Source organism: Pseudophryne corroboree, chromosome 5 (assembly GCF_028390025.1).
Source record: "Pseudophryne corroboree isolate aPseCor3 chromosome 5, aPseCor3.hap2, whole genome shotgun sequence".
NCBI lineage: Eukaryota > Metazoa > Chordata > Amphibia > Anura > Myobatrachidae > Pseudophryne > Pseudophryne corroboree.
Window position 1 is genome coordinate 423,095,600 of NC_086448.1, and position 27,247 is coordinate 423,122,846.

Here is a 27,247-nt window from a genome sequence, read left to right on the forward strand (position 1 = left end):
CTCTAGCCAGAATAGTGTGTGATATAGTGCCAAAGATCTTACTGTGTGTACCCTGCTTTACTGTATGACTCGTGGGAGCGCCACCAACTGAGCTATGCTAATGAATACATTCTGATATTCCTCATAAAAGTTGGTCTAGTATAATACTACACATATAGAAAGATCCCTTGGGATCAGGTCTGTGTGGAATCTTACCCTATATTTTGTGTGTGTGTGTGTGTGTGTGTGTGTGTGTGTGTGTGTGTGTGTGTGTGTGTGTAAAATGATGCATAAATAAATGATATGGTACAAATTTGACACTCCAACAGGGCAGCAGTACCCCTTAAAATAATAACTTGCTTGTGTGCTCTGCTGGGGTATTGTAGCCCCACTTACACATGCAGCACTCCAAGGTTTATAACAAGTGAAATCACATCTCACATCAACGTTACGAGGAATTGTACCCAGTCATCAGGATATAGATATATATTAATATATATATATATATATATATATATATATTTGTTTCCTAGTACACAAAATCTTCCAAAAAACACTAATGATGTGATCCAAATTAAATGTGTTCTCCGTAAGACTTCATCAGACATTTCTCCTTTTCAGCAGCTCCTTTGGCCACTCATACAGTGAGCACCCTTCCGCTCTGGGTGCTCCAGACTGTTCCCACCTGTCAGCATCTCAAGCCAACACTCCCCGCCTACCAGCGGGGATGGGAAGATGGGGGGAAAAACCCTACAGTGCTGTGAACAATAACAAGACACATGGTCCTTTTACTTGTTTTGATTTCTCACAAATGTAGCACCTTCACAAACCACAAATAGACACAATCAGGACAGCTCATGTGAACATTATGATTGTGCTGGTGTTGGCTGCACTTTATTTACGTATTCTCATTTCAGGTCTCCGACAATGGCTGGTGGATTGTTTGCTGTGAGCAAGAAATATTTTGAATTCCTTGGTACTTACGACATGGGGATGGAGGTTTGGGGAGGAGAAAACTTGGAGCTCTCTTTTAGGGTGCGTATTGTTGAAAACTGAATTACCAAGTATAAATATAATGGAGTGTCACTAGCATATGAGAACCTTCTTCATATCTCCGGTTGCTCATTATAGTTTTGTGTGTCACTGATGCAGGAAGATTGTAATGTCAAACCTGTGCATGAAACAAAGTTCATAGTACAGTATATCTTTTTTCTCTTACGTCCTAGAGGATGCTGGGGTCCACATTAGTACCATGGGGTATAGACTGGTCCACCAGGAGCCATTGGCACTTTAAAGAGTTTGAGAGTGTGGGCTGGCTCCTCCCTCTATACCCCTCCTACCAGACTCAGTTTAGAAAATGTGCCCGGAGGAGCCGGTCACAGCTAGGGGAGCTCTCCTGAGCTTTTCTAGTAAAAGTTATTTTTAGACTTTATTTTTTTACAGGAGGCTGTTGGCAACAGCCTGCCTGCAGCGAGGGATTAAGGGGGGGAGCAGTGTCCGCCCTGCGGGGTCTGAGCCACTGACTCCGCTGACTGGACACTGAGCTCCAGAGGGGTCGGATCGGTCTCCGCCACAGGGGGCCGCTCGCCCCAGCAGCATGCCGCCAACCCCTTACAGACGCTGAAGAAGTGGTGAGTTAGTCACTGCCCCCCCCCCCCCCCTAGCAAGCGGGGGGCCAGTGTGAAGATGGCAGCAACGGGGAGGGAGCGCAGTACTAACTGCGCTCCTGCGGAGGTCCAAAGACACATGGTACAGCACTGTGAGGGGCGCCCTGGTCCAGCGCTTACCCCCACACTGGTCAGCAAGTCTGTCGGGGTCCGCGGATCTCAGCCAGCAAGTTTCCTCAAGCCAGTATAAAAATTGGAAGTGCTTCTCAGAGCGGACCCAGCAGCGTTCCAGCGCCATTTTACTGCCTGCACAGCGCTGGATGGAAGATCAGGTCCCTCCACAGCAGCTCCATCTGTCTGTACACGGTACCAGGGGGTTATAGAAGGGAGGGGAGGCTATAAAACGACTGTGTCTCCTATTAAGGGACACAGTCTGCGCTGGTAAGGGGTTGCCTTTTACTGAAAGCGCTGTGTGTGGGTTGGCTCTGATTTCTGTGTCTCTCTTGCCTTTCTTGGGGGGGAAACTCTGCCCCCACCTGTGTGTGGGGAGTGTTGGGTGGTCTCCTTTAGCTATGTACAGGGACACTGTGTCATATGCTGCAGAGGATTTATCCTCCCAGGATGATCCCATTCCATGTAATCAGATTAGCACTGGTTTAGCACAGATTCCAGCAAGGTAACCAGAGTGGTTTTCCTCTATCAAAACTTGGATTTCTCTGGCTGAGTCCACAGGATTATCCACAGGATAACATTGGGATATTGTCGAGCGACAGCGAAAATGGCACCAACACGGTCACGAGCTTTCTGGCCTCCCAGGATGCATTGGGGCCTCCACTATATAGTCCCGCCCACTGACTCAGTCAGATCAGTTTTTTGCTTGGTGCGGCAGGAAGCCGCATGGTCACAGGGCTGCTGTGAGAGCAGCCTCAAGCTTTTTATTATTTTATTTTTATAGACTTACTATATTGTTTTTTTGAGCAACTTCTCTAAACAGCGTCTTAAACGCATACTAGAAAGAGTCGCTCCAACAACTCCCCACCGGGTCGCAACAGCGCTTACCTGCGGGTATCAGTGCTGTCTCGACGGGCGTCTGTGTCGGATGTTCTAGCAGGTCCAGCAGACGTAACCAGGCTGTGGCCGGAGCATGGGGAGACGGTGAGTCTATGGACTTCCTCTTATTAGAGGGGTCAGGACACAGCTACACTGATTTTGGTGGAGACTACAGTGTGTTGATGCGCCGAACATCTAGAGTGAGACAGCGCTACGCTCCGGGGCTCATAGGCGCCAGGACTAGGTAGAGGCCGCGATCCTGGGAGTTTAAGTCAACAGGGGGATTCAGACGCTCTCCTGACCGTCCCTCCTCCGAGTTCATGGCCAGTTCCCACGTGTTTCTCGTTTCATGAACTAAATGACCTCACTTCCGGCTCAGACGCTACCACGAGGGTACTCGGTCGCAGCTTAGACGCTGCGGTTGTGTACACTGGAGATAAACCCGTCCAGACCAAGTCGCAGGCCTTAGCGTCTGCATACACGTGGAAGTCGCTCAGCGTCCGTGTCCGTTGGTGAGCGTCCGTGTCCGTTATCAGTTATCAAGAGCGGCAGTGTACACCAGTAGCGTCTGAATCCACTTAGCGTCTTACGAGCGTATTTGCTTGGATATGGAAGTGTGGTGAGCCTCCCTGTATCCCGCTCTACGGAGGCAGGGTATACAGTACTAAAAATTCTCTCTACTTCTTAGTATGCATTGTTAATTTTTAGTACCTATTGCATATGAGACCTGTATATTACTGTGTTTTCTGCATGTTGAAAAGAACCAGTTTAAAACAGAAGTACAATTTTCCTACTTATGTATAAGTTGTTATGGAGGTTGTATTCTCATATGACAATGTCTAATGCTTTAACATGTGACTGACTGCTAGTATGTGTGCTGACTTTTCTGTGTAATGTCAGTCCTGTTCTGACCCTCAAATCAGGTGCACTGTGGTCAGATTGATCTCACCTCTATATACTGACATATAGGGTGATTTTCAGTCACAAATTGTGTAGTCATTAACAGGTTAATACCATGTCTGTGAGCGGCAAAAGTGATGAGGAGAATTTATCAAGCACTCCTACAGCCCTAACATGCTTATCTTGTAAGTCAGGGGTAATTGATATGAATCAATTGGTCACTTATGAGGGTTTGTGTGCAAACTGTTTCGCTTTTCAGCGAAGTAAAAAACAGGAGTTGGTTCAACCACCAACAGAGCCACCATGGAATATGTTCGCAAAGACTCTGTCTTCAGTAGCGGACAGGTTAGCTCCGGTAGCACCACCTCAAGGGTTAGGTTACACTATGAACCCATACATGCAGCTCCCTTCCTATGGTTTGGTTCCAGTAACCTCTACAAGCAACCAAGGGACAGGTAAGACTAAGACAGATACGTCTGTGTGGCAGACTACACAGGATGATACATCGGCTGATGATGATACAATAGATTCAACTCTGTATGATGATCAGTCGCAGAGCTTTAGTTCAGAAGATGTAGCTGAACTTATTAATGCTGTAAAGGCTGTTCTCTCGTTGGAAGAGCCAGCCAAGACAGTGTTAAAAACAAAAGCACCTGTATTTAAACGAACAAAATCAGTGAAAGCTGAATTCCCAGCGTCAGATGAGCTGACGGAAATGATGGATGAGTCTTGGGCAGCGCCCAGTAAAAAGTATAAGATTCCTAAGAGATGGGATTCTTATTATCCATTTCCTGCTGTGGATTGTTCGAAAAGAGAAGTTCCTCCAAAAGTAGATGCACATGTTCTGCGACTCGTGCATAAATCTGCTTTACCACTGTCATCCACCTCATTGAATGATGTCACAGACCGAAGGGTAGAGAGCCTGTTGAAAAATATTTTTTCTCTAGTAGGAGCAGTGGTAAGACCTGCTATGGCTTCGGCCTGGGTAGCAAAGGCAATGGGCGAATGGATAGAGGAACTAGAGAATGACATCCCTTCTCCTACTAGGGAGCAAGAGGATCGTTTTTGCCGTTTAAGACAATCTGCCCAGTATTTGGAAGAAGCAGCAATTGATGTAGGCACAGTTGCTTCTAAAGCTTCAGCCTTGACAGTAGTCGCTCGCAGAGCAGTTTGGCTACGGACCTGGAAGGCAGATGCGGAGTCCAAGAAAGAATTGGAAGCATTGCCTTTTGTCGGTAATATATTATTTGGAAAACCTTTATCGGATATCCTAGAATCAGAGGCTGAATCGAAAAAGGTCAGATTTCCGGCTGCTTATAACCCTAAGTCCAAGGGTTTAAAATTTCGCTAATTTCATTGGCAAAGCAAAGCGAAAGCTAAAGAGGAGCCTAAGCAACCCCAGTTTAAATCCAGGGGTAGGAAGCAGTGGGCTAGCAAAAAGCCAGCTTCCAAACCTGAACAGAAACCGTCAGCCTGAAGAGACGGGCCTCCGCCTGGAAGATTCCAGGGTTGGGGGCCGACTCCTTCTTTTTGCACACATATGGCAACAGTCAACAGCAGATGCTTGCGTGCAGAAGGTAGTATCTAAGGGATATGGGTTCCCATTCAGGAGGCAGCCTCCTCAAAGATTTTTTTGCACCAGCCCGTCTCGTATAGAGTCGAAGGCCAATGCCCTGCATGAAGCAGTCCAAAAATTACTGCAGTCAGGTGTGATTGTCCCAGTACCTCCATCACAAAGGGGACAGGGGTTTTACTCCAATCTATTTCTAATCCAGAAACCAAATGGGTCATACCGACCAATTCTAAATCTGAAATTGTTGAACAAATACATATGGATCCCGAAGTTCCACATGGAGACGTTACGCTCCATAATGTTGGCTATGGAACCGGGAGATTACATGGTATCTCTGGATGTACGGGATGCTTACCTACATGTGCCTATAGCACTATCACATCAGTGTTACCTCAGGTTTGCCATCCTCCAGGAACATTTCCAGGTCCAAGCTCTGCCTTTCGGGCTAGCTACAGCACCCAGGGTGTTTACCAAGATCATGGTGGTTATGGCAGCTTGTCTGCGCAAACAGGGGATAAGAATATTCCCATACCTAGACGACCTGTTAATCTTAGCACAGTCGCAAGATTTACTGTTGAGCCATCTTCAACAGACGATAGTTTGTTTACAGAGACACGGGTGGCTCATAAATTGGGAAAAGTCGTCCCTGAATCCGTCACAGCGGATGGTTCATTTGGGGGCCATATTGGATTCAGACCTACAGAAAGTTCTCTTACCAGAGAAAAAGATAGTCAAGGTGCAGGTCATGGCTCGGGAAGCGTTGCAAGCCCAGACAATGTCAGTCCGTGCAGCAATGCGACTGTTGGGTCTGATGGTATCAACCTTCGACATGGTGGAATATGCGCAATTCCACTCCAGACCGTTGCAGCACCTTATTCTGACCAAATGGAACGGAAATCATCAGACGATAAAGAAGCAGATAAAGATTCCAGTAAATGTAAAAAGGTCTCTAGCGTGGTGGCTACAGACAGACCATTTAAACAAGGGGTGACCCTTTTGGATAAAAGAGTGGCAAGTCCTGACAACAGATGCCAGCCTGCAAGGCTGGGGGGCGGTACTCGGAAGCCTTTGGTTCCAGGGAAAATGGACCGCAAAGGAAAGTTGCCTGCCGATAAATCTGTTGGAGATAAGGGCCGTTTACTTGGCTTTAGTTCAGGCAAAGGACAATCTACAAGGAAGACCAGTCCAGATCCGCTCAGACAATGCGACGGCAGTAGCATACCTCAATCATCAAGGAGGAACTCACAGCAAGAGTCTGATGGAGGAAGTAACTCCCATTCTTAAATGGGCAGAACTCCATCTCCCAGCATTGTCAGCAGTATTTGTCCCGGGTGTACTAAACTGGGAAGCGGATTTTCTCAGTCGGCACACCATTCAGGAAACCGAATGGGCACTACACCCAGAAGTGTTTCAGACACTGGTGAACAGATGGGGTCTACCGGAGATAGACCTTATGGCGTTGCGTCTAAACAACAAAGTTCCGAGGTACGGATCGAGAACAAGGGACCCAGGAGCGGTCCTTGTAGACGCACTGTCAGTAGAATGGAGGTTTCAGCTGGCATATCTGTTCCCTCCAATATCTCTGTTACCCAGAGTAGTGAGAAAGATAAAACAGGCAAAAGGAGCGATCATTCTAATAGCTCCAGCTTGACCAAGAAGGCATTGGTACACAGATCTGTTGAGAATGTCCATGGAAGCACCGATACTGCTCCCTCAACGTCCAGATCTGCTAATGCAGGGTCTTTGTTGTCAGTCATCTGGATCGCCTGTCTTTGACGGCGTGGCTGTTGAAACCTCTATCTTAGAGGCTAAAGGATTTTCGAAACAAGTAATCCAAACTATGCTTAGAGCAAGAAAGCCTTCTTCGGCCCGTGTGTATCATAGAATATGGCAAGCCTATATTCATTGGTGTACTGGAAAAAATTTCAATCCGAGATCTTTTAAAGTAACTAGGATTTTGGATTTCCTTCAGGCAGGATTGGATAAAGGGTTGAAAGTTGCTTCCTTGAGGGTCCAAGTTTCAGCGTTAACTGTATGGTTTCAGCAGAAGATTGCTGATTTACAGGATGTACGTACATTTTTTTCAAGAAGTAGTACATATTCAACTTCCATTTGTTCCTCCTGCAGCTCCCTGGGATTTGAATTTAGTTCTTAAATTTCTCCAGGGTCCTCTGTTTGAACCACTTGAGAGAGCAGATCTTAAGTGGTTAACGGTTAAAGTTCTTTTTTTACTGGTAATGGCGTCAGCCAGAAGAGTGTCAGATTTAGGAGCATTATCATGTAAGTTTCCTTTCCTAAGTTTTTTTCCAGACAGAGCAGTTCTCAGAACGAGATCTAGCTATCTTCCAAAGGTGGTATCAAAGTTTCACCTGAATGAAGAGATTGTAGTCCCAGCTTTTCAGGTATCGGGACTATCTGCGGGAGAAGCGTCGCTGGACGTGGTCCGGGCTTTAAAAATCTACATAGATCGTACTAGTGCCATCAGAAAAACAGATTCTCTCTTCATCCACTACGGATTCCATAGAAGAGGATGGCCTGCTAGTAAACAGACACTGGCGAGATGGCTCCGAATGGTAATATCAGAAGCTTATTCTCATGCAGAACTCCATATTCCGGCTAATGTCTCTGCACACTCTACACGTAAGGTAGGTCCTTCTTGGGCAGCACAACAGGGTGCTTCAGCAGAACAGATATGTAGGGCAGCCACATGGTCTTCCATAAACACATTCATCAGACATTATGCCTTGGATACTTTTGCCTCTCATGACGCAGACTTCGGGCGAAAGGTCCTCCTGTGCAATCAGGAGCGTCCCCACCACTAAAATGGCTTTGAGAATCCCAATGTTATCCTGTGGATAATCCTGTGGACCCAGCCAGAGAAATATACGTTATGGTAAGAACTTACCGTTGATAACGTGATTTCTCTTATGTCCACAGGGATCCCACCCTGACGCATCTGATTTGAGGATCTAGACAATCACTAAACCTCTTCCCTCTTGTATGGAAGGGTGTGCATGTGTGTTCTTATCGCCTAAACAGGTCTCTGCCTGATGTTCCTGCCTAAAATCGCTGTGGAAAGAACTGATCTGACTGAGTCAGTGGGCGGGACTATATAGTGGAGGCCCCAATGCATCCTGGGAGGCCAGAAAGCTCGTGACCGTGTTGGTGCCATTTTCGCTGTCGCTCGACAATATCCCAATGTTATCCTGTGGATACCTGTGGACATAAGAGAAATCACGTTATCAACGGTAAGTTCTTACCATAACGTATATTTCTGCTGCGGGGTACACTGGGCTCCACAAGGAAAGACATAGGGGTGTAGAGTAGGATCTTAATCCGAGGCACCAACAGGCTCAAAAGCTTTGTCTGTTCCCAGAATGCATAGCGCCTCCTCCTCTATAACCCCACCTCCCTGCACAGGAGCTCAGTTTTGTAGTTGGTGCCGCAGATAGCAGGCACATAACAGAGGGGCTGCTCTGGGCAGCCCTAAGAAGAGCTTTTTGAGAAGAAAAGTGAAGACTTCAAGGGCTGCAGCAGTGTGTACATGTCTAGTGACATTCACTGCTGCAGCTCCATCTCTCCCCAGCGGCGCTGTACACTCCCGAGCCCTGGTTGCCGGGTAACTACAGCAGGAGGCACCGGTTTTCTTCTAAAGTCAGGGACACACGACGGGGGCTCTCCGGGATCGCGTGGCCGCGCTTCGGGAGGTGGTGAGTGGGTCCCGCTCACGGGACCCATACTTTATCGCAATCCGGCACGGTCAGTGGGAGGTGAGCCGCGCGCGCTGGCGGTGGACACTGTGGCAGTACAGGTGATCCCACTAGATCACCAGGGTATGGGTGCAGGTCAGGTTTTCCCTTAAAACCGTTTTACTAGTAGCCCACAGTACCCGGTGGGTTTGCCAGCGGGGGATAAGGCTTAGACCTGGAGCCCCTCCCCCAGCCCCAGGGCGTCATTTCCAGCAAATGTTCCCGCCCTGGAGCTGCATATCTGTCTCTCCCTCACTCCCTGTCAGTGTTTGGGCGCCATTTCTCTCAGCTACACTGTTCCTGGGACTGCTTGGGCAAATCCTCCTGTGTAAAGCCGCCTGGTTGTCAGCGCTGCGACTTTACATGACACTTAAGTATTCTACATGTCAGTTAGACAGTGTTAGTTAAGAAAGAGTGCATTTAGTCAGGGTTCTCTGGTACAAGTACCCTGTGATATACATCCAGTTCTTACTGTGCAGTGTTATATCTATTGACTACATAGCTATATAAGCTGGTCCAGTTCAGTATTATTGTTAGTGATAACCTCTGCATTGTTTACATGTGACTATATGTGTGTGCATTAGCTTGCTGAGTGGTTTCCATTTCGTGTCTCTCACTCAACTTGCTATCCCTATATTCTATAACCTGATGGGGCTTGGTGCGTCAGGTTTTATAATTATATAGGATTTTCACAAAGATATACTCTAATCTGTGATTTTAGTCACCATATCTCTCCTGTATCTCTGCTTGTGCTGACTACACTGCGCAGGCGTTTGGGTAAGAGGTATTGTGCTGCTGCCAATTGTACTGTGTTACCTGATACTGCAAGTTATATCATGTCTGCTTCTGAAGGTAACGGTTCTGGGGCAGAACACACTGCAGGTGTTGCTGAAGCCACAGACCCCCATGAGGAGACTATAGCAGCTGTGGGCTCTGGTTCTGGGGGCTCCTTGCCCCCCCAGTGGGACTGTGGCAACGGGGGTACATAATGACCCACCGTGGGCTACTTTCTCCACGCTTCTGCATACGCTAGTTACTAAACTAACGCCCCCTATGGGGCCTCCTATGCCGGTGCAACCGTATGTGGTCCCTGCAGCTAACCTGCCTTGGGTGGACAATTTATCTGCTCAATTGAAAAAGTTGAACCAGTCCTTGACTACTAAAAAGTCTGACCCTCGCTCGCCTAAGACCAAGGGGTCCTCTAAGCGAGCTCTTATCTCCTCACAATCCACTGCTGTCACTGACGCCTCGTCCGGTGAAGATGGCGCTTACACTGACCCCACAGATTCTGACACAGATACTGCTGATGGGGAGGGTAGTTCACATGTGGATGTTCCTGATCTTTTCTTCCAGGTCTGTTTCAGCTCGTCGGGGACTATGGCTGCGCCAGTGGTCGGCCGATGCGGAATCCAGAAGAAGTGTGGAGTCGCTACCCTATACAGGTCAGGCTCTCTTTGGGGAAGCTCTAGACGCCTGGATATCCGCCGATACAGCGGGTAAGTCTCCGTTTCTTCCCTCAGCAGCACCTGCTCCGAAGAAATCTGACAGCTACATCACAGTCCTTTCGGCCCAGAAAGGCCAGAACATCCAATACCTTCTTTAGGAGAGGTCGGGTTAAGTCCAAGAATCCTGCCGCTGCAGGTTCCCAGGAACAATAGCCTGCTTCAGGTACCCCAAAGTCCTCCACATGACGGTGGACTGCACGCCCCGGTGGTTGGGCCAGTGGGAGCGAGACTCAGACATTTCAATCATGTCTGGGTATCGTCCGGCCTGGATCCCTGGGTAGTAGATATTGTGTATCAGGGATACAGGCTGGAATTTCAAAGTCTCTCTCATCGCTTTTTCAAGTTGGGCTTGACAACTCTGTTGGAGGACAGCACAGTACTTCAAGACGCTGTCCAAAACCTGGTAGTGCCAGTACCACCTCACATGCTAAACAAAGGTTGCTATTCAAACCTTTTTGTGGTACCGAAACTGGATGTTCGGGCAGGCCCATTCTGAACCTAAAATCATTGAACCCCTTTCTAATGGAGATCAAGTTCAAGATGGAGTCTCTCAGGGCGGTGATATCAGGTCTGGAAAAAGGGGAATTCCTGGTATCACTGGATATCAAGGATGCGTATCTCCACATTCCGATCTGGCTGCTGCATCAGGCTGATCTCCGTTTCACATTGCTGGACTGTCATTTTCAGTTCCAGGCCCTACCATTCGGCCTCTCCACAGCACCGAGGGTGTTTACCAAGGTGATGGCGGAAATGATGATGCTCCTCCGCAAGCAGGGTGTGAACATCATTCCATATCTGGACGATCTGCTGATAAAGGCATCGTCCAAGGAGAAACTGCTGCAGTCCATTGTTCTCAAGACGCGACTGCTCCAGAGTCACGATTGGATTCTGAACTATCCAAAGTCACATTTGGAACCAACCCAGAGATAGTAATTTCTGGGAATGATCCTGGATACGGAAGTGCAGCGGGTGTTTCTTCTGCAGGAAAGGGCGTTGGTGATACAAGCCATGGTCCGGGATGTCCTGAAGCCACCCCGGGTGTCTGTTCATCAATGCATTTGCCTATTGGGAAAGATGGTGGCCTCTTACGAGGCTCTCCAGTACGGGAGGTTCCATGCTCGGACCTTCCAACTGGATCTCCTGTGGTCGGGTTCTCACCTCCACATGCACCAGACAATTCGTCTGTCCCCAAAGGCTAGGATTTCACTCCTCTGGTGGCTCCAATTGCCTCACCTCCTGGAGGGCCGCAGGTTCAGGATTCAGGACTGGGTCCTTCTACCAACGGATGCGAGCCTCGGGCTGGGGAGCAGTCACTCAAGGAGTGACCTTCCAAGGACGGTGGTCAAGCCTGGAAGCCGGCCTTCCCACTGCCCATCAACATTCTGGAACTAAGAGCAGTCTACAACGGTCTTCAGACGGCCCCTCTTCTAAGAAATCGGGCCATTCAAGTGCAGTCGGACAACGTAACAGTGGCTTACATAAACAGACAGGGTAGAACGAAGATCAGAGGTGACAAGAATACTCCTCTGCACAGAAAAACACGCGTTAGCGCTGTCAGCCATCTTCATTCCGGGAGTAGACAACTGGGAAGCAGACTTCCTCAGCAGACACGATCTCCATCCAGGAGAGTGGGCCTCCATCCGGAGGTGTTAAAGGAAATAACGGATCGTTGGGGTTTACCCCAAATAGACGATGGCTTCTTGTCTCAACAAGAAGCTTCAGCGTTATTGTTCGAGGTCAAGGGATCCACAGGCAGTGGCAGTGGACGCCTTGGTGTCTCCGTGGGTTTTCCAGTCAGTGTACGTGTTTCCACCACTCCTACTCATACCAAGAATCCTAAAGCTCATACGGAGAACAAGGGTACAAGCGATCCTCATTGCCCCAGACTGGCCAAGAAGGGCTTCGTACGCAGACCTTCTGGATCTACTGCAAGAAGAGACGAGGCCTCTTCCTCTTCGGGAGGACCTGCTACAGCAGGGGCCGTTCGCCTATCAAGACTTACCGCGGCTACGTTTGATGGCATGGAAGTTGAGCGCCTGATTCTTGCTTGGAAGGGCATTTCGAAGGCGGTTATTCCTACACTCATACAGGCTAGGAAAGTGGTAACGTCTAAACATTACCATCGTATTTGGAAGAAATATGTTTCTTGGTGTGAGTCCAAGAAGTTTCCTCCTGTGGAGTTTCAACTGGGACGTTTCCTTCTCTTCCTGCAAGCAGGAGTGGATATGGGTCTGAGGTTGGGATCTGTGTAGGTCCAGATTTCAGCCCTATCCATGTTCTTTCAGAAACAATTGGCTTCCCTACCTGAGGTTCAGACCTTTTTGAAGGGAGTTCTGCATATCCAACCTCCCTTTGTACCGCCTACAGCGCCTTGGGACCTTAACGTGGTGTTGCAGTTCCTCCAGTCGGACTGGTTTGAACCTCTACAGGAGGTAGAGGTCAAATTTCTTATATGGAAGGCAGTCACTTTGTTGGCCTTAGCTTCTGCTAGACGTGTGTCCGAGATGGGGGCTTTATCTTGTAAAAGCCCTTACTTGATCTTCCACGAAGATAGAGCTGAGCTCCGGACTCGTCAGCAGTTTCTTCCGAAGGTTGTGTCGGCATTTCATATCAACCAACCTATTGTGGTGCCAGTGGCTACAGACTCCTCAATTACATCAAAGTCCTTGGATGTCATAAGGGCTCTGTAGATATATGTGAAGAGAACTTCTCGTCACAGGAAGTCGGATTCTCTGTTTGTCCTATATATGATCCCAAGAAAATTGGGTGTCTTGCTTCTAAACAAACTATTTCTCGCTGGATTAGGTTCACTATCCAGCATGCTTATTCTACGGCAGGACTGCTGCCGTGTCCAAAATCTGTTGAGACTCACTCTACTTTTAAAGTGGGGTCTACCTGGGCGGCTGCCCGGGGTGTCTCTGCAGTGCAACTTTGCCAAGCTGCAACTTGGTCTGGGTCGAACACGTTTGCAAAGTTTTACAAGTTTGATACCTTGGCCTCTGATGATCTGAAGTTCAGCCAATCAGTTCTGCAGTAGCCTCTGCGCTCTCCCTCCCGTTCTGGGAGCTTTAGTACATCCCCATGGTACTAATGTGGACCCCAGCATCCTCTAGGACGTAAGAGAAAATAGGATTTTGGTTACCTACCAGTAATTCCTTTTCTTGTAGTCCGTAGAGGATGCTGGTCGCCCGCCCAGTGCTTCGTTTTCCTGCAAATGTTATTTGGTTCAGTACAACTTCGTTTTAGTTGAGTACTGCATTGTTACTTGGTAAGTAATGTTTCAGCTGTGGCTGAGTAGTTCAAGCTAGTTGGCTTGACGTGCCTTGTATGTGTGAGCTGGTATGAATCTCACCACTATCTGTGTATAATCCTTCTCTCTAAGTATGTTGTCTCCTCGGGCACAGTTTCTAGACTGGTAGGAGGGGCATAGAGGGAGGAGCCAGCCCCCACACTCAAACTCTGAAGTGCCAATGGCTCCTGGTGGACTCGTCTATACCCCATGGTACTAATGTGGACCCCAGCATCCTCTACGGACTACGAGAAAAGGATTTACCAGTAGGTACCAAAATCCTATTTTTTTTTCTTTTATATTGGGTCAGTGGGTGTGTGGATAAACATACATGCCAGCATTTGATATAATTTCCCAGACACTTTACTGATGGGCAGGTGCTGAACACTCCTTACACCTACACAAGCACTGCACATGATCTCAGTTCCGTTCTATTGTAATTCACTTACTATTTTTAATCTTTGAAAGAATAAGAACCAATATTGAGAACAGCCTCCACTGAATATAATAGATCTACGTAAACACTGGTGTTAAAATTCTGACTGTGGCGTGCTTTACACATGCGCATGCAAGTTGTGTGACAAAAAAATCATACTATATTTTTACATGTATTTTAATTTGTTATGCTGTGCTTTATCGTGAACATTTCCATTTCAATGAGATTAATGTGAATAAATTCTACAACTAAACTTCATCACAATGGAACTGCATTATTAATGTAATGAGGTAAGATTTCGAATTTTATACGCTACCAGTTAAAAGTTTTAGAACACCCCACTATATTTACAGTTTTTATTGAAATAGAATGTTTAATGTCTCAAACCTTGAACAAATAAATATTTGCAGATAAAAATAAATTATAGTATTACTTCATTTAACAAAAATAAGATTTTAAACCTACCAGTAAATCTTTTTCTCCTAGTCCGTAGAGGATGCTGGGGACTCCGTAAGGACCATGGGGTATAGACTGGCTCCGCAGGAGATATGGGCACTATAAAGAACTTTAGAATGGGTGTGCACTGGCTCCTCCCTCTATGCCCCTCCTCCAGACCTCAGTTAGAGTAACTGTGCCCAGAGGAGATGGACAATACGAGGAAAGGATTTTGTTAATCTAAGGGCAAGATTCATACCAGCCCACACCATCCACATCGTATAACCTGGAATATACGCAACCAGTTAACAGTATGAACAAAAAACAGTATCAGCTAAAGACTGATCTCAACTGTAACATAACCCTTATGGAATCAACAACTATATACAAGCCTTGCAGATTTTGTCCGCACTGGGACGGGCGCACAGCATCCTCTACGGACTAGGAGAAAAAGATTTACCGGGTAGGTTTAAAATCGTATTTTTTTCTTACGTCCTAGAGGATGCTGGGGATTCCGTAAGGACCATGGGGTTTATACCAAAGCTCCAGACCGGGCGGGAGAGTGCGGACGACTCTGCAGCACCGACTGAGCAAACGCAAGGTCCTCATCAGCCAGGGTATCAAACTTATAGAACTTTGCAAAAGTGTTTGAACCTGACCAGGTAGCTGCTCGGCAAAGCTGTAAAGCCGAGACGCCTCGGGCAGCCGCCCAGGGCAGCCGCCCAAGAAGAGGCCACCTTCCTAGTGGAATGGGCCTTTACTGAATTTGTTAACGGCAAACCTGCCGTAGAATGAGCCTGCTGTATCGTGTTACAGATCCAGCGAACAATAGTCTGCTTCGAAGCAGAAGCGCCAACTTTGTTGGCTGCATACAGGACAAACAGTGCTTCTGTTTTCCTAACCCGAGCCGTCCTGCTACATAGATTTTTAAGGCCCTGACCACATCCAGGGACTTGGAATCCTCCAAGTCATCCGTAGCCACAGGCACCACAATAGGTTGGTTCATATGAAATGAAGAAACCACCTCAGGCAAAAATTGAGGACGAGTCCTCAACTCTGCTCTATCCACATGGAAGGTCAAATAGGGCCTCTTGTGAGACAAGGCCGCCAATTCGGACACCCGCCTTGCAGATGCCAAGGCCAACAACATAACCACCTTCCAAGTGAGAAATTTCAATTCAACCGTTTGAAGAGGTTCAAACCAGTGAGACTTCAGGAACCGCAACACCACGTTAAGGTCCCAAGGTGCCACTGGGGCACAAAAGGAGGCTGGATGTGCAGCGCTCCCTTTACAAAAGTCTGGACTTCTGGGAGAGAAGCCAGTTCCTTCTGAAAGAAAATAGACAGGGCCGAAATCTGTACCTTAATGGAGCCTAATTTTAGGCCCATATCCACTTCTGTCTGTAGAAAGTGGAGAAAACGGCCCAGATGGAAATCTTCCGTAGGAGCATTCTTGGCGTCACACCAAGAAACATATTTCCTCCAGATACGGTGATAATGTTTTGCCGTCACCTCCTTCCTAGCCTTTATCAGAGTAGGGATGACTTCCTCCGGAATACCTTTCCAGGCTAGGATTTGGTGTTCAACCGCCATGGCGTCAAAAGTAACCGCGGTAAGTCTTGGAACACGCAGGGCCCCTGTTGTAACAGGTCCTCCCTGAGAGGAAGAGGCCATGGATCTTCTGTGAGCATCTCCTGAAGATCTGAATACCAGGCCCTTCGAGGCCAATCTGGAACAATGAGGATTGTTTTCACTCTATTTTTGTCTTATGATTCTCAATATTTTTGAGATGAGAGGAAGAGGGGGGAACACATAGACCGACTGAAACACCCACGGTGTCACCAGGGCGTCTACCGCTACTGCCTGAGGGTCCCTTGACCTGGCACAATACCTCCGAAGCTTCTTGTTGAGGCGTGACGCCATCATGTCTATGTGAGGAATTCCTCAAAGACTTATCTCTGTGAAAATGTCTTGATGAAGTCCCCACTCTCCTGGATGGAGATCGTGTCTGCTGAGGAAGTCTGCTTCCCAGTTGTCCACTCCCGGAATGAAGACCGCTGACAGAGCTCTTACGTGATTTTTCGCCCAGCGAAGAATCCTGGTGGCTTCCGCCATTGCCACTCTGCTCCTTGTCCCGCCTTGGCGGTTTACATGAGCCACGGCTGTGACGTCTGATTGAATCAGAACCGGTAGGTCGCGAAGAAGATTCTCCGCTTGTCGTAGGCCGTTGTATATGGCCCTCAACTCCAGTAGGTTGATGTGTAGACAAGCCTCCTGGCTTGACCATAACCCCTGAAAATTTCTTCCTTGTGTGACTGCTCCCCATCCTCGGAGGCTCGCGTCCGTGGTCACCAGAACCCAGTCTTGAATGCCGAACCTGCGACCTTCTAGAAGGTGAGCACTTTGCAGCCACCACAGGAGAGACACCCTGGCCCCGGGGGGGACAGGCTTATCTTCTGATGTATTAGTAGATGGGACCCTGACCACTTGTCCAGGAGGTCCCACTGAAACATCCTTGCATGAAACCTGCCGAAGGGGATGGCCTCGTAGGCTGCCACCATTTTCCCCAGAACTCGATTGCATTGATGAACAGACACACTTTTTGGTTTTAGCAAGTCTCTGACCATGTTCTGGAGGTCCTGGGCTTTTTCCATCGGGAGAAAAACCCTCTTCTGTTCCCTGTCCAGAATCATGCCTAGGAATGATAGTCGAGTCGTTGGACTCAATTGTGACTTTGGCAAATTGAGAATCCAACCGTGTTGTTGTAGCACTCTCAGGGAGAGCGACACGTTCTTCAGCAATTGATCTCTCGATCTTACTTTTATCAGGAGATCGTCCAAGTATGGGATAATTGTGACTCCCTGACTGCGCAGGAGCACCATCATCTCCGCCATCACCTTGGTGAAAATCCTCGGGGCCGTGGAAAGCCCAAACGGCAACGTCTGAAACTGGTAATGACAGTCCCGTACAGCGAATCTCAGGTACGCCTGATGAGGAGGATATATGGGGACATGAAGGTATGCATCCTTTATGTCGAGTGACACTATAAAATCCCCCCCTTCCAGACTGGAGATCACAGCCCGGAGCGATTCCATCTTGAATTTTAACTTTTTCAAGTACAGGTTTAGGGATTTTAGATTTAAAATGGGTCTGACCGAACCATCCGGCTTCGGGACCACGAACAGGATCGAATAGTACCCTTTCCCCTGTTGGACTAGGGGAACCTTGACAATTACTTGCTGTTGACACAGCTTTTGAATTGCAGCTAACACTACTTCCCTCTCTGGGGAAGAAGCTGGCAAGGCCGACTTGAAAAATCGGCGAGGGGGCACCTCTTCGAATTCCAGTTTGTAGCCTTGGGATACAATATCCATCGCCCAAGGATCCACGTCTGACAGAACCCAGACCTGGCTGAAGAGTCGAAGACGTGCCCCCACCGGTGCGGACTCCCTCAGTGGAGCCCCAGCGTCATGCGGTGGATTTAGTAGAAGCCGGGGAGGACTTCTGCTCCTGGGAACTAGCTGGAGCAGGTGCTCTCTTTCCTTTACCCTTACCTCTGGCGAGGAAAGATGAGCCCCGACCTCTTCTGGACTTATGCGACCGAAAGGACTGCATCTGATATTGTGGAGTTTTCTTTTGCTGTGGGGGAACAAAAGGCAAAAAGGTAGATTTATCCGCGGTAGCTGTGGCAACCAGGTCCGCGAGACCTTCCCCAAATAAAACTTCACCTTTGTATGGCAAAACCTCCATATGCTTCTTTGAGTCGGCATCACCCGTCCATTGGCGGGTCCACAGGGCTTACCTAGCAGAAATCGCCATGGCGTTGGCACTCAAACCTAGCAGCCCAACGTCTCTTTGAGCGTCCCTCATATATAAGACTGCGTCTTTAATGTGGCCTAAGGTCAGTAAAATGGTATCTCTGTCTAGGGTATCAAGGTCAGCTGACAAGGTATCTGTCCAAGCTGCAACTGCACTTCACACCCATGCCGATGCTATTGCCGGTCTGAGCAAAGCACCTGTATACGCATAAATAGACTTTAAAGTAGTTTCCTGTCTGCGATCAGCAGGATCCTTGAGGGCTGCCGTGTCCGGAGACGGTAGCGCCACCTTCTTGGACAGGCGTGTTAAAGCCTTGTCCACCCTGGGCGAGGATTCCCACCGTCCTGTGCAGGGAAAGGATACGCCGTAAGAATCCTTTTGGGAATCTGCAGTTTTTTATCAGGAGTTTCCCAAGCTTTTTCAAATAACTAATAGGATGGGGGAAAGGTTACCTCAGGTTTCTTTTCCTTATACATGCGCACCCTCGTGTCAGGGACCGATGGGTCATCTGTGATATGCAAAACATCTTTTATTGCATTAATCATATAATGAATACTTTTGGCCACCCTTGGGTGTAACCTCGCATCATCGTAGTCGACACTGGAGTCAGAATCCGTGTCGGTATCAGTGTCTGCTATTTGGGATAGGGGACGTTTTTGAAACCCAGAAGGACCGGTGACCCAGTCGAAGCGGTGGATTGACCCCCAGCTTTTTCTCTGGACTCTGCTTTGTCCAATCTCTTATATAATAAGGTCACATTTGCATTTAAAACATTCCACATGTCCATCCAATCATGAGTCGGCGTTGCCGACGGAGACACCACAATCATCTGCTCCAACTCCTCCTTAGCTGAGCTTTCCGCATCAGACATGCCGACACACTCGTACTGACACCCCCACACACACAGGGATATAGTTATAAGGAGACAGTTCCCCAATAAGGCCCTTTGGAGAGACAGAGAGAGAGTATGCCAGCACACACCCAGCGCCAACTGACACTGGAAAATAACCTCCCAGATAATAGCGCTTTTATCTTAATCACTGTGTTAATACACTCACTGCGCCTTACAAGTGCGCCCCCCCACCCCACCCCCCCATCCTCTTTTCAGCCCTGTGTCACCGTGTTCAGCAGGGGAGAGACCGGGGAGCCAGCTTCTCTGCAGATCTCTGTGGAGAAAATGGCGCTGTTAGTGCTGAGGGACCAAGCTCCGCTCCCTCCAGCGGTCCCGCTCAAAATATCACAAAACTGGCGGGGGATTTATAGAATTACTGCCTCCGCAGTGTCTAACCTTATAATGCCAGAATTAGAGGTTTTTATTGCTGCCCCTGCACCCATCAGTGCCCGCTAGTGTGTGTGTAGTGTGTGGGAGCAATGGCGCGCAACCTCAGTGAAGATCTGAAGTCTTCTGCCGCCTTGAATTCTTCTTTTCTTCTTATACTCACCCGGCTTCTATCTTCCGGCTCTGCGAGGAGGACGGCGGCGCGGCTCTGGGACGAACAGCGAGGGGAGACCTGCGTTCCGACTCCCTCTGGAGCTAATGGTGTCCAGTATCCTAAGAAGCAGAGCCTATCACTTAAGTAGGTCTGCTTCTCTCTCCTCAGTCCCACGATGCAGGGAGCCTGTTGCCAGCAGTGCTCCCTGAAAATTAAAAGCCTAACAAAATTCTTTATCAGAGAAACTCAGGAGAGCTCCCCTGTAATGCACCCAATCTCCTCTGGACACAGGATCTAACTGAGGTCTGGAGGAGGGGCATAGAGGGAGGAGCCAGTGCACACCCATTCTAAAGTTCTTTATAGTGCCCATGTCTCCTGTGGAGCCCGTCTATACCCCATGGTCCTTACGGAGTCCCCAGCATCCTCTAGGACGTAAGAGAAATGTAATTTACATTTTGACTCGCACAACTAAACCCCTTGCGCGAGTGTGAAAAGTCCCTGTTAGTTGGCATGCTGACTGTTTGGCTCTGAATCGGCTGGGATCCCAGCGTCGGTATGGTGACCGGTGGTCGCATATCTACATCCCTCCATAACACCTAGTTCCAGTCTTCAGAAGTCCATTGACAGTGCTGGACACAAAAAGGCTTATATTTCTGCAGCTTGCAGTGCTGCACCCATTTCAGTATGCTTCAAACTCTGCAAGGGTGGTTTGTGCACCTGTTTTGCCCCATTATAGAACAGTAGTATATGCATTGGGTGGATGCAAGGAGGGGACAGTGCTATATGCGCCTGGTTTACACCAGGAGTTGTGGTCTGACAAAGGATAGTAATAAATGCTAAAGTTACCATGAACCATTAGTAGTTTAATGACATGTTACATAAGACAATCGATCTGTTTGTAGACAGTGTTACTAAGAAATACTTATTTACATTTATCATGTACAAGTCATATCAATTCTTTTACAAATAAAAAATGAAAGTGATGGTTTTCAGTTTAAAAAAGAAATCAAATGGAATCTGATTCTCGGACCTGTTGCAAAGATCAAATACATTATGTATATAGATTGCAGCAGTTACAGAGGGATGCACTGGGAAGGGAAGCAGTTAGCGGGATCCCGGCGATTGACATACCGATGCCAGGATCTCAAGGGAGGACACAACCCCGGTGTCAATATACCGACGCCAAACGGATGCCAGCGTCAAAATACCGACACCAAGCGGCATGCCGGCATCCAAATACTGACAGCCGGCATCCCGAATGTCCAGACAGCGGGACGTGCTGCCTTCCGTGGGGGGGGGGGGGGGGGGGGGAGGGGAGGCGAGGAGGTTAGGTTTAGCAGCAGAAGGGGGGTTAGGCTTAGGCTTCACACACGGGAATGTTAGGGTTAGGGACCTAGTGGGTGGGGGGGTTAGGTTTAGGCAGTGGGGAAGGGAGGGTTAGGGTTAGGCACCTAAAAGGAAGGGGTTAGGCCAGGGTATAAATGTGGGGCTGGCGGGATTATGATGGACGGGATGATGCTGTCTGTATACTGACAGCCGGCATCCCGTCCTTTGGTATATCATACTGAACCCACTGAGATGATCAAAAGCTGCTACAAGTTGTCAACTTCATAATTCGTGCATACTCTGAAGTGCCAAAAGTGATGGGATAGGTGTATAGTATAGTGCATGACCCCCACTAGCCCAGCGAAGTGCAGCAACTCGACGTGGCATCAATTCCACAAGTGAATGGAAGACCTCTAAAGAGATGTTGACCCATGCGGTCTGGATAGTTTACTACACCTGTTTGATGTTTGTAGGTGTAGGATCTTGGGTGCATCGTAACTCCCCAGGATGCTCCTCGAACCAGTTCTGGACAACTTGTGACTGATGACATAATGCATTATCCTGCTGGAACATTCCATCCTTGATGGGGTACATGCAGTTCATGAAAATGGACACCAGGCACTGCAGCATGGTTACCGGTCAATGATGTGTACAGGCAGACCCAACCCATGCCACGTGAACCCACCCCACACCATTATGGAACCACCACCAGCCTGAACGTTACCTTGTTGACATCCGGGGTACATGGCCTCATGAGGTCTGCACCACAACCAAACCCTACCATCAGCCCAAAACAACTGGAACTGTGACTCATCGGATCACGACAAAAATGTCAGTTCTCTAGAGTCCAATTAGCTACATCACAAGCCAAGGTGAGGTGTCGTAACCTAGGTGTTGGAATGTTAACAGGGGCACTCTGATGGGTCTTTTTCTCCCATATCCCATGTAAGGTAATGCTGAACTGACCGTCTTGATATGCGTCTGGTACCTCCAATGTTGAGTCCGGCTGTGGTTTGAGTCCGTGTCCCTTGTCTTACAACGGACGTTTTTGGCCAGATGCTGCTGGTCAGTCATCAAGCGTCTGTGGTCGGCCACTGGTAATGCCTTTCATGAAGTATTCGTGGCAGACACTCGTAACTTCAGGAAATGAAATGTCCCATCCGTCAGGCACCCACTGTTATATAATTCACGTTGCCTTGAGCAGCCTAGCCGTGTTCCAACTGACTTATTAGATGTTAGATTACAACTGATGCAGGTCTGGTCATTTCCAAGATATTGCAGTATGTTTGCATCATCCTCCATTACCTTTTACATACTGCTGTCCCATGACTTGGCTTTTCAGATTATTATGCACCGGAGGTTGAGCACACGCAAGTGACATGTCTCTTGACAGGTCATATGTGTCTTGCTTGTAGCCTTCGTGGAATGTGTGGAAATACCATTTCTTTAAATGGGTATGATAAACATACTTGAAGTTATGCATTGTACGTATTACCCTATTGAGTGTATATGGCTCTGTCTAAGCACTCTCCTTATGGAGGTAATTGGCTTCTTCAGCATACGCAGTAGAAATACGCCTCAGGTTATATCCCTATTTACATATGCGGCGGCCATGATTGCATTATTATCATAATCTTGAGTCTGTCAGATATATCTGTAGTCTTCAATGTATATGTCTAATATTTTAGGACTTGGGGAGGCATCCAATTAGCTGTGAAAAAATATCAGGAGCGATTTTTTTTTCGCGATTTTTCACAATGTTTCTCTGATATTTTTTGGGGGCTATTCTATTAGGATCACACAAATAAATATATAAACTCTCAAACAGACAGATTCATTGAAACCTGTGTGTTTTTGCTGATCGCAGAAAACGGGGCTGCTTTTGGGTATTTGGTTTCGCCTTCCTGAGGCAGGTGAAACAAAATTACCGATAAGACGTGGCCCCCGCCAACGTGTCTTTAGCGACAGATGCTGTACGAAAATAAGCAAAATTAGCAGGAGGTGTCCTGAGTTAAAGGACGCTTCATCACTTGCGCAAACATCTGCCATCTGAGTAACCATCTGGTTACACGGGATGGCCGGGATCTGCCATCTGAGTAACCATCTGGTTACACGGGATGGCCGGGCTGTTCACGCTGCTGGAGCCAGTTAATCTCCGTCTGAAGGTGCAGATCCTGGCCTTGACACTACTAGAAAATGGGGACGACATGCTACCCAGCTCCAAACACGCCACAGCATGTCAGTCAGGCTACAACTTTGGAGCACTGCGTGCGAAGAAGCAGTACCTGCTATCATTTTAAATATAATTGGTGTGTGAGAGCTGGAGATTTTTAGCTGACATATAAAGGTTAGAAACAATTGTTTCTTAAAAGACAGTCCACATGACAACTATTCTTTTTGTGTGTGTGAATGTTGTGCCTAGCAGAAGCCTCACCTTTGCCACACCTGACATTCTGTGACAGCAGTTACTGTTTCATGATGACTTATGGCGGTTTGCATTCAGTAATGCTGGATTGCATTTGTTATGTTACTGCAGGTACAGCAGCACTGTGTCATCGGGAGACCACTGTTGTGTAACTATGAGGGAACTACTCTAAACAACAATTCTGTGCCAAAAAGAAATGCCTTTATCTTCTACACTACTTCATGGCAGCCATTACTCTGGGATTGCATCCTATTCCCCTAGTTCTAGACAGGAAGTTTTTTCACACTTCAGGGACCGCCCACTTAGGGTATATAGAGTTACTCCCCCCCTTCCTCCTCAGTCTTTTTTTCTGTCTCCTAGTTAGGACAGTGTAGTTGTTTGTTATTTTGTTCCAAGGGCTTACCTCATTATCTATACCCAGCGTATGCGCCTCTTTGTAGCCGCAGTCTGGATGGGGTGGCACCCTGGGAAGAGGCTGGTGCGTGACAATTTTAAAGGCCAGTCAAGTAAGTGCCTGTCTGTATGTTTTACAAAGCTGCATCGCTGCTGGCTTTCCTCTCTCCATTTGCAGCCGCATGTGTTTCTATGCTTTCTGGTTCTGGACCTGCAGAGCAGCGGCTAGTGGTACGTGTGATGGCTGGTGGCTGTCCCAGGAAGATGGTCAGAGCAATAATGGAGCTGCTGGTCCCTCTAATTTATATTACAAGCCTATGGCAATATGAAAGCGAGCCTTCTCCCCAAAAGCCTGTATGTGCCCAAAAAAGAGGGAAGTCCTCATAGAGGGCACTTTATTAATATAGTGTTAGGATATATTGGGCCTAATTCAGAGTTGATTGCAGCAGCAAATTTGTTAGCAGTTGGGAAAAACCATGTGAACTGCAGAGGGGGCAGATATAACATGTGCAGAGAGAGTTAGATTTGGGTGGGGTGTGTTCAAACTGAAATCTAAATTGCAGTGTAAAAATAAAGCAGACAGTATTTACCCTTCACAGACACAAACTAACCCACCCAAATCTAACTGCAAATGTTATATCTGCCCCCCCCCCCCCCCCCCCCTGCAATGCACATGGTTGTGCCCAACTGCTTACAAATTTGCTGCTGCGATCAACTCTGAATTACCCCCATAGTCTGCTTACCATCCTGTGCTGCATTGTGTCTCCAGCATTGGAGCTAAGAAGAAAACTTATAAGAAACCTAATTTATTTGTGCTTTGTATAGAAGTCAGGATGCAAGAAGCTGTACCTGTATTGAAGTGGTTAAAGATCACTCTTCTTATAGTGCATTCAGCACACCTCAGATTGTGTGTTGTCTAATTGGGATAATTGCCAATTAAGGAGTTGTGGGCTACACCCTGGACGTGTTAATTTTATCTGCACCAGTATGTGTTCAGTCCATCAATTAAAATATACCAAACTTCAGCCATACCAAACTGGGGCTGTGGTATGGAAGTTCAACCACACTTAGGTCGACAGTGTCTAGGTCGATAGGTCAAAAGGTAGAGTTTTTACTATTTTTTGGGTGTCATTTTCTCCGTACAGTGACCAGGAACCCCAATTAGTGCACCATGTCCCCTCGCATGGCTCGGTTACTATTCCCGATCGTAGTCCACGTGGATCGTTAAGTATGAAAAAGTTCAAATGAAAAGAAATTGTGAAAAACTTATGTCAACCTTTTGACCTGTCAACCTAGTTACTGGCGACCAATAGTGGTCGACCTAAGTGTGGTTGACCTAGAGACCGGATACCACAAACTGGATATGTCTAAGCTGTCTGATCTTGGAAGCTAAGCAGTGTATATACAAAAAAGTCTGAACCTACATTGTGATCCAGATATCTACATGGTTTGATTTTTCTTTTTTGGTTTTCTACCTTTAACGATTCTTACCCAGTACACATTTTTAAATGTGTTAAAGAAGCTTTCACCTATTGCTAGTGAATCTTCTGCTAGTTTTTTTTGTTATGTGGATCTAAGGTATAAAGATCTCAAACTAGTTTTGACTTTGATTATGATGGCAGAATATTGATAAATGCCTGGGTGATACTAAGAGAATTTATCATATGTATCTGTTTATGATGAGCAGTTTCTGAGCTGATGAACAATACCTAGAGCCGATACTGCAGCAGCAGAGGTTGATTCATAAGCTACTACTGGGAGATCCGATCCAGGCAACTGGTCCTTGCAGTCACCCGCAAAGAGCAGGGCTCTATTGTAGCATTGAAAAATACAGGATATACAGGTTGAGCATCCAATATCCAAAATGCTTGGGACCAGAAGTATTTTGGATATTGGAATTTATGTATTTTGGAATAATTGCAAGTGAGATATCATGGCGATGGGACCCAAATCTAAGCACATAATGCATTTATGTTTCAAATACACCTTATACACACAGCAGGAAGGCCATTTTAGCCAATATTTTTAACAGCTTTGTGCATTAAACAAAGTTTGTGTACATACACAAAATTCAGTTATGTTCAATATACATCTTATACACACAGCCTGAAGGTCATCTTTTTTTTAAACTTTATTTGCACAAAGAGAAATAGAGAAAATAGGATTTTAATTACCTACTGGTAAATCCTTTTCTCGTAGTCCGTAGAAGATACTGGGGTTCATTTAGTACCATGGGGTATAGATGGGTCCACTAGGAGCCATAGGCATTTTAAGAATTTGATAGTGTGGGCTGGCTTCTCCCTCTATGCCCCTCCTACCAGACTGTCTAGGAAGCTGTGCCCGAGGAGACGGACAATACTTTGAGAGAAGGATAGGTAAGAATAGTGGTGAGATTCCGAACCAGTACACACAACAAGAGGAAAGCCAAGCTAACCAAACCTGAAACAGGACCAGTAACGGCTGAACCAACATTACTTAACCAAGTAACAGTGCAGGAAGAGCGAAGCACTGGGCGGGCGCCCAGTATCCTCTACGGACTATGAGAAAAGGATTTACCGGTAGGTAATTAAAATCCTATTTTCACTTACGTTCTAGAGCAGTGGTTCTCAAACGCTGTCCTCAGGACCCCACACAGTGCATGTTTTGCAGGTAACCCAGCAGGTGCACAGGTGTATTAATTAATCACTGACACATTTTAAAAGGTCCACAGGTGGAGTTAATTATTTCACTTGTGATTCTGTGAGGAGACCTGCAAATCATGCACCGTGTGGGGTCCGGAGGACAGAGTTTGAGAACCTGTGTTCTAGAGGATACTGGTGTCCATTTAGTACCATGGGGATGTACCAAAGCTCCCAAACCGGGTGGGAGAGTCCTGAGGTTCCTGCAGAACTGATTGACCAAACTGAAGGTACTCAGAGGCTAAAGTATCTAACTTGTAGAACTTAGCAAAGGTGTTCAAACCTGACTAAGTAGCTGCTCTGCAGAGCTGTAAAGCCGGAAACACCCCGGGCCTGTACAGATTTTGGACATGGCAAACCTGCTGTGGAATAAGCATGCTGGATAGTAAGTCTGATCCAGTGTGCAATTGTCTGCTTTGAAGCAGGACACCCAATCTTATTGGGATCATAAAGAACAAAGAGCGAGTCTGTTTTTCTGTGACAAGCTGTTCTTTTCACATACACCTTCAAAGCCCTCACAACATACAAAGACTTTGAAGTAGCAGAGGTGTCGGTGACAACCGATACCACAATAGGTTGGTTGATGTGAAATGCAGACACCACCTTAGGAAGAAATTGCTGACGAGTTCTGAGTTCAGCTGTGTCCTCAT

At 47.3% G+C, this 27,247-nt stretch overlaps 1 protein-coding gene across 1 annotated transcript in view; it reads left to right on the forward strand.

Annotated features, from left to right (window-relative positions):
* GALNT4 (polypeptide N-acetylgalactosaminyltransferase 4) overlaps positions 1-27,247 on the forward strand; it is a 297,723-nt gene that overhangs the window by 202,124 nt on the left and 68,352 nt on the right. Inside the window, exon 6 of the mRNA XM_063922806.1 lies at positions 897-1,014. Coding sequence (XP_063778876.1) covers positions 897-1,014 — 118 coding nt within the window. The remainder of the gene's footprint in view (positions 1-896; positions 1,015-27,247) is intronic.